General features: G+C 40.4%; 1 gene segment (V, D, J or C); it reads left to right on the forward strand.

Moving 5' to 3' along the window:
- Positions 1 to 200: 200 nt before the first annotated feature.
- Positions 201 to 6,482, forward strand: LOC121435657 (the record flags this gene model as incomplete). The annotated part of the segment is given in 2 exon segments: positions 201 to 228; positions 6,070 to 6,482. Coding segments are annotated over 2 exon segments (441 nt in total), but the record flags the coding sequence as incomplete, so codon positions are not given.
- Positions 6,483 to 8,863: the final 2,381 nt, after the last annotated feature.

Genomic DNA, 8,863 nt, shown 5'->3' on the forward strand with positions numbered 1-8,863 from the left:
ACCTCTCAGAGTTAAATCTGTCTTGCCATAGGTTGCACTGCACCAGCGTGTCTTGCAGGGAGAGTAATCAGAGCATGGCGCACACACCTATCAGGAGACTATAGCTTCAAACCTCCAAAGACTGCCCTCACAAGCCGCCGACCCTCAACAACATGGCACTTAAGGTTTGTGATGCTGCCATGGGTTGAAAGCTGCTCTGATGCGTGATCCTTTGTCTCCTGGGAGCAGGTGAGTGAGTCATGGGAACAGCTTGGAAGGTTTTGCCCTGTGTGATTCATACCTTAAACACAAGCCAGCCAATGAGGGCCCCAGCAAACTCTGTCTCCTGACTCTTAAGTTCAGTGGATTCCAGAGTCATACAAACCCCAAAACATCTTATCAAAGCCAAAGGACAGCTAGCAACAATGAGATGCTCCCCTGTCTCTGGACCCCTCTTTGTTTCAGAAGACCCTGGGCCGGGGACCACGATTCAATATTGTAATAGAGAAGAGAGATGAAGGAAAAACGTTCTTTTTTTTTTTTTTTGGTTTTTTAGATTTGCAGTACAACTATTTGCTGACTATTGTTCTGAACGGAGTCTGAGTTCTCTGGAGTTGAAAGACTCTGCACTGTTCCTCTGGGCCACCAGCATAGCACAGCCCTGCCTGATCATCAGCAAAGCATCCCTGTCCCTGCTCAGGAAGGAGTCAGGATGGGTCAGGTGCTACCAGAGAACTTGCTCAGGCCCTGAGAAGTGACAGGCCTTTTTCAGACACTTGTGACTGCGTAAATCTGTTTAGCCTGCTTAGCACTCACAGAATTTGTGCAAAATAAACATCACTTTACCTGCACTTGCATCTGAGGTGGGAGCAGCTTTCCCAGTTCCATATTCAATAACTAACTACCTGATATTTCTTTTCACAATACTTATTGCTTCCAGTTTCTTTACCAGTTGCTGTAGATCCATTCCTTCACCTGACTTCTCCATCTCAGGCCTCCATTAGCAAGGTGGAGTGGCATAAGGTGATTATTTTAACCTCTTCCCAAATGAGCCTAAGGAATATACAACTTTGAAACAAGTATCTACACTGGCAGGAATGAAGGCCTACTTTTCTTTAGTGTAGTTAAATGGGAAGGGAGAGACTTCAAGACCTCTGTGATCTTCATAAAGGTCATGAGAATGTTTTGCTTCCTGCCTTTAGCGCAAAGAGAAAGGGCCACTGGTTAGAGAACAGGTCACCTTCAGGAGCAACACAGAGCCAACCACGATGGAAGGATCAATTCTCCTTACTCCTTAATTTATTCTTTCATTTCACATTTTCAGACATCTACTTTGCAGAACACATTTTCACAGAGGATATCAAATAGAAGAAAGAAAAGAAAAAGAAAACCAGTTTGTGATCCCACATCCTGTGCATCCACAGTAGTCTTTCTTTGATTTTCTACCTAATCTCTTTAGACAAATTTTTATTTGACAGTGGTGGAAAGAAGATTTGCATGAGATCTGCCATCGCAACTGTTGCTAAGTGTATATTGTATATAATGCAGTGTTATATTGCATCTGGGTCTATAATTTACAGCACATCTCCGGACTTCTGCACCGTGCATAAGGCAAACTTTCTACCTTTCATCAGCAGCTCTCGATTGCCCCCACCTGCCAGCTGCCATTCTGCCCATTGTTTCCCTGGGTTTGTCTTCACATAAATACAACCCAGGCAGTATATGTATATATATATTTGGTATCTGTCTTAAGTCAATTAGCATAATATCCTCCAAATCAGGGTTGCAGTTAAAATGGAAAAATATCTTTTATAATACTTCATAATATTCGACATTATTTAATATTATAGGGAGGCAGCATGTTCAAGACCTGAAATAATATGACAGCCACCCAACACACCAGTTGCATGGTCTACTACAGAGCTGAGCACAATAAGAGCATCCGTGCATTGTCACAGATCAGTTAGGATTAGTGAGCTAACTCAGAAACAAATGACAAAGGCATTAGCATTTATCGATGATTGACTTTATACCAAATAAAAACTCCTATTTATAAAATTTCAGTTAAGTCCATGTATCATAGAAAATGGTAAGAGGTAAGGTATATTATTGTTCTTATTTGATAGATAAAAAATGACCTGTATGTGTAATAATTTGACCACATCAAATAGATGCCCCAATGCAGTTAAATTCCTGGTCTAAGTCCCATATTTATAACTCTATGTTACAGTGCCCATTTCATGAAAAAGATACAGACTTCAAAATCATAGTGCTACCCTTTCCAACCTTCCCATAACTGCTGGTTCTGATGAAATCATTAAGAAAATTTGGGTTTCCTGGGAGATAGCTATGGAGGGCAAAACATCTGCTCACTGCCACTACATCTCGTTCTTCCTCCCATTCCAACATGAGTTCACCAAAGCAGGCCACAATTCTTAACTTGTTCAACTGACACCTTCCATCTTTAAATGAAACCAATAGCACACATCTACATTGGTCAGAAGTATCGAATGAAACAGAACCACCAGAATCTGTCTGTCTATTACCAACCATGTATCTATCCTATCGATGAAAATTTAAGTAATAGGCTAAAGCACTTAGAAAAGCCTCTAAATCCAGGTGAACCGATGCTACTGGAGAGCAAGGGGGAGCTGCTGTTCCAGTCTGAAGGTTGTCAGCTGCCTGATGCACACATTCTAAGGCTCTTGGAGAACAAGGGGCACTGTTACTCCAGTCTGAAGATTGTCAGCTTTCTTATGTGCACATTCTACCTCACCTGAGAGAGAAGTCTTTTTGCTTTAGTCACACACTGGTGGGCAGAAGCTAATCAGGGTGAGTCATATTCTGAAGGGCTATTTGCTTTCCTATCCTGAATGGATGATTAGCTCAGTTTAATGTGAATATCTACTTATTTAAAAGTCAGTATTCAAAAACATCCACATAGACTCTTCTAGAATGTCTGACAAAATATTTTGGGTACTCATGGCTTGGCCAGATTACGTATGAAATTAGCCATCACACCATCTTCAAAAATGTATACCACTTCAGTAAGCATAAAATACATAGTGCATGATATGAATCCAGATGTTGGATCGCATTTGCTAATCAAAGAGAGCCTTCATCATTATCTATGTGCAAAAGCAGATGTAGACTCTCTTGTTTTGTCATTTTATAGTTGAAGAACTAGAAACCACAGAAATAGAGATGCACGTGATTCATCACATGAACTAACTAGAGAATTTAGCATATATCCCTAGTCAGACATTTAAAAACTTCATTGGTAAATAAATCACACATGATAGATATTACCTATTGATGAACAGGTCAGTGATTTTTTGAGCAATATATAAATGTGTATAGTCATCTAACATAAACTCTACTACAATATAGAACATTTCTATAATTTAGATGTTTCATTCTTTGTAATGCCTTTGTCCATGTCTGATAATTTTAAAATAACTTTTATTTTTATAGACTTATTTGACTCAAGCATCTTTTAACCATAAAATTACCACCTATACTCATTAAAATGCTTTTCTGTTTGAAGTAAATGGGCACTCTAGTGGTTTAAGGAGTATTTGAGATCAGGTTAGATTGCTGAACTGCATTCAAATCCTCCTCTCTGAAGATAAATAATGAGGTAAAGTGATTATCAAAAAGTTTTCTCCTGCTGGTATAGGTTACCTTTACAACATTCACTCATTCTTGTTCATTCACTCATTTTCTCATTCACAAATGCACCCATATTGTTTCATAATGATTCTCTGATAAACCTTAGTCTTTTCCAGTGGAATTGTTTTGAGACATGTGGCTAGGTCTTGGGTTGACATGCATGTGTGCTAGAGCCAAGCAAACAGTGAAGGCCCAAAAATGAGGGCCCATTTCCACCGTGTCTGACCATCCGAGAGAGTTGGAGGTTGTTCAAATTGTTGACAAGCATAGTGTCACATCCCAACTTAGCATGTGATTGCTTAATTCTTTTAACATTAAAATAGCTCATACAAATAAAGCCATGCCATCCGAACAGGTGGTCAGGATATGCAAATGTACTTCTGCTCCTTCTTCTGTAACTATGAGGTCACCAGGAGAGTGGCTGCCTTCGGGATACCTGTTGTAGAGCAGCTACACTGCCCAAACAACAGAATGCTAATGATTGATGTCTCAGAGTGTTAAAGCAATTGACTGTTTGAGTTGTCCTTTGTATCATATTAACAATGTCTTTTGTTCCACTCTCCCCCTGTTTCCATTGGGTATATAAGCTATGGAAAAATAAGTGCAGGTGATTTCAGTATTTACTGGAATGCCCTCCTGGTACTTTCTATGGTTTCTGTTCTTATTATTTTTCATGTGTCTCTGTATTCTTTACTAATATTTCAAAAGCCCCACACCCCTACCCTGGCAAGATGTATTTTTGCTGAGGATGGTTCATGACAAAAAACTACCTGGTGCCCTTTATAGGTGAGATTATGCTGGGATGGGATGGCTTTGTCTTGGCCATGACTGAACAACTGTGACCTAGAAACTCGACTTTATCCTCTCAGTTTGATCTGGGCTTCAGGCTTAGGTGCTGTTTTTCTGGACCACAGGAGTCCTGAGCACAGATGTTGGACCACTCATTGGCTGGTTGGATCTCAGATCCATGCCTTGATTGTGATTATAGCGTCAGACACTGGTGATATTTCCTCCTTCAGTGTCTGCGTCCTTTTGTCTTCAACCCCATAGATACTGAGTGATGCCAGATATGTGTTGACGCTCAAGGAGACCATCTCAAAGGAACTGAGAAGAATCCTAAACAAAAACTCCCATGAACCAGTCAGGGTCTTTGGTCAAAAACAACCAAGAACCTAATGTCTATTAAACAAATTTTCAAGTCTTTCTGAATTGTAAGCTTTTCCCCAAAATACAGGTTTTTGAAGCTCTCTGTTGAGTAATTCATGACAGCAATCTAAACAAGGTAACATTACCACACCATATGCCTATAAGAACAGAGCACTTGTCCTGGCCATCTGCCATCTCTCCCAGGTCTTTCTCACATCTTCACCTTGTTCTTTGCTACTGACAATAAGTTTTTCTTATTATCTTCATTCATGTTTTTCACTCATATTGTTTTATAATGATGCTCTGACAGTCATTTCCAAAAAAGTGATTTTAAGACAACATGTGACAGGTGAGCAGGTGTTTGCCACGAGGTGATCTGTTATGCTGGGTGTCCATCACAGTCCATGAAGAGAGGTCAGTTACCAGCATGGTGTGATTCCTGATGTGGTATCGCTTGGAGCATGGGAAGCAGATTCATTGGTTTTATATATAAAGATGGCCTGGATACAGTTAGCAGGTCTAAGTCATAAAATGACAAGAAATGGCACATAATTTTTTTAAAAAAATGATGGGTTTCCCTCTCAGGTTTAAAAACTGGACAGGATGCATTTCAATATTTTATTTAAAAAAAAAGAAGCTGACAGGGATGCCACAATTAAAGACATTTCAATATTTTATTAAAAAAGTAAAAACTGGACAGGAGAGAGATTTACTACAGGTAGAGAATGCTAATACAATTGTGGTTAATTAAGTAAACAGGGGTATGTGAGATACATGAGCCAAAACCACAAGGAAACCACAAAGGTATTCTCTATAATCCTGTGTTTGTTTGTTCCATGTAATTCCAGACCAGTGTGTTAATGAGGAATTATACCTCAGTGGCAAAATAATAAGCATGGACTCACAGGCTACCTTGCCGAAAAAAAAACTGTCAGGAGACATTTGGCTTCTACTTAGCTTTTCATTGGCTTATATTTTGGAGATGATTCTCTGAGGAAGGGGTGTGGCCCTGGTGACTAGAAGCCTCTGTTGCCCAGGTAGGGAGACCGAGAACTCAGAGTCATTTGCTTCAGAGCTCATTTCTTTTCTACAGCAGATTCAGCGGTCCCTCTGCCCTGCTGAATCGAGGTCATGAAGCTCAGTTTACTATGCGGTGCTGCATTCTGTTTCCTACAGGCAGGTGAGTTCTGTGCACGTCTCGGTGTGCATTTTAAGGAAAGGAGACAAAACCCTTCTGTCATTGTGAGAGCAGTCACTTCTCTTTGTCCACAGGTCCAGTGAGTGCTGGCATTACTCAAAATCCCAAATCGATGCTCATGAAGACAGGGCAACATGTGACAATGAAATGTACTCAGGATATGAAACACGACTCCATGTTCTGGTACCGACAGGATCCAGGGCTGGGGCTGAGGCTAATCTACTACTCGTATGATGTTGGCATCACTGACAAAGGAGACGTCCCTGAGGGGTACAATGTTTCCAGATCAAACACAGAGGATTTCTTCCTTATTCTGGAGTCAGCGTCCCCCTCCCAGACATCTGTGTACTTCTGTGCCAGCAGTTATACCACAGAGCTGTGTGCCTGCCTCCTCTCTGCACATAAAGATACATGCAGAGAAGAGGCACCCACCCCTGGAACTCAGGGACATGTTGGAATTCTCAGTGCTGGAAACTTGGAGCTCTGAGTGTTTGGACAGAGTAAACCTGGACCAAGCAAACCTTAGTCTATGCTGAGGGGCATCTTCTGGCCATCTTAGGCAATTTTGGACCAGACCTTGGACTTAAGGTCTTACTGAAGGACTTACTCTTGCTATTTTTCCTCTGATGATTCTCTAATTCTGATTTTGTCTTGAGTCTAAGTATTCCTGGATGGAAAGTCGTTTGTAATTTGGAGATACATAAACTCCCTGTTTTCCTTGAGACAACATAATACATTCTCCTTCTGAGATTCAGCTCAAAAGGGATCCTTTTGGTCTGTAAACATGCCTTCATCTATGTACCACCTCACTGCTTGACTACAGTGACCTTCCTAGTACAACTGTACAATGGTGGCTATTTTAGGTTTTTTCTAAATTATGCGCAAATGTTTCCTTACCAAGTATAATCTGAAAATGACTACAGCCTAGGTAAGTTGATTTAACACCATCTAGCACAAGATGGCTTCTCCTGGACTGAGACATTACATCTGTCTCAACCCTGCTTTGGTTTCTAGGCTCCTCTTCTGAATGAACCTTTTTTCAAGTGGGCTGTGTCTATTACTAAGATGTTCTGTTCTAGGTATTGCTTTCATGACTGTGGCAGAAGTCCTCTTTCTACTCACTGATAGCTTTATCTCTTGCTTCTGCCTTTTTCTCGAGCTCCCATAATGCTGGAATCTCACAACACAAGATCAACTCAAGATTAATGTGACTGATTAATCCATTCAAAGGAGAACAGATGAATTCAAAATAAGAATATTCACTCCATGACAATGAAGTTGGCATTAGGTAGTAAACAGAGTAGTTTTGTTCTGTTGTCTTAGTCTGACCAATGTAGCATTGGTATCTGAATGTTTTTTATACTTCCCAGTATCCAGCCTGGGGTTCAGAATATATAAGAATTAATGAATTTGCAGAGGAACATTTACTTACTAAACAAGACTGGATGCATTTGTGTGTGCAACCCAGTTTGTCATTCAGCATAGGAATTTCTTATCAATATATGGCCCGTTCTTTAATGCAAAAGTATGTTAAGCCTAGAAATAGAGTTCAAGCACCTAGGTTATTTCTGAAACTTTAGAAGAATGAAGAGAGCAGGTGTTAAAGATATATAGACACCATAACATGGTAACTCTTAGAAAGGAGAACATTTAATTGGGGTGGCTCACAGTTTCAGAGGTTTCGTCTATTATCATCGTGGTGGGACTTAGTGTCATGTGGGCAGATATGGTGCTGGTGCTGGTGGAAAAGGAGCTGAGAGTTTTACATCTTGATCCACAGGAATCAGGAAATGAACTGCGACACAGTATAACTTGAGCATGGGAGACACAAAGTTCACCCCTATAGTGACACACTTCCTTCAACAAGGTGACACCTACTCCAACAAGGTCACGCCTTCTAAGAGTGCCACTCTGATGTGGGATTCCCCTCTGTATGCTCAGAATATGTTTATTACCATTAGTTAATAAGGAAACTGTTTCAGTCAATGGCTTAGCAAAGTAAAGCCAGGCAGAAAATCTGAACAGAGATAGAGAAAGTAGGCGGAGTCAGAGAGACTCCATGTATCTGCCGAAGAAGAAAGATCCAGAACCTTTCCAGTAAGTCATAACCTTGTGGAAATACATATATTAATATAAATGGGTTAATTCAAGATGTAATAGCTAGTTAGCTAGAAATTTGCCCAAGTCATTGGCCAAACAGTTTTGTAATTAATATTCAGGTCTGAGTGTCCAGGAAATGAATGAGCAATCTCTGCCTACACCACTCCATTTGGGAACCATTTTCTTTCAAACCGCCACATTTCTATATGCATATATATTTGCTTTAAATACAAAATAGAATTCAAACCTATAGCTACCTGTCTTCTTTCATTTTCAGAGGATATGACAGTTCAGGCACATTGAGGATGAAAATAAAAACCCATTCATTGGTTTTTTGTTTTAGAAGAAATGTATGTTTAGTCAGTTACCCATGTACTTACTGAAAATGCAATTTGTGTGTTCTTGATACCAGAAGTGAAGTCACCATGGGAACTACCACGTGGAGAGGAGGGTCACCACGATCTTCCTCTGCTCCTGCTCACTAGGACCCAGATTCACTGAGCTTCCATCCTGTACTGACTCTGCCATGGGCATTAGGGTCTACTGTTGGGTGATCTTCTATCTCCTGGGGACAGGTGAGTCATTAGAATATCAACCACTTTCACTCTGTGTGTGCGTGTGTGTGTTTAATAAACTCTTACCACAACCATTTTCTTTATTCTGTTCATAGACCTCACTAATGCTGGAGTTTCCCAGTCTCCCTTGTACAGAATTATAAAGAGGGGACAAGATACAGCTCTTGAGTGTGATCCAGTTTCTGGCCACAGA

This window comes from Microtus oregoni, unplaced genomic scaffold (genome assembly GCF_018167655.1).
Source record: "Microtus oregoni isolate MIOR12 unplaced genomic scaffold, Mior012 000046F_ref0000063, whole genome shotgun sequence".
NCBI lineage: Eukaryota > Metazoa > Chordata > Mammalia > Rodentia > Cricetidae > Microtus > Microtus oregoni.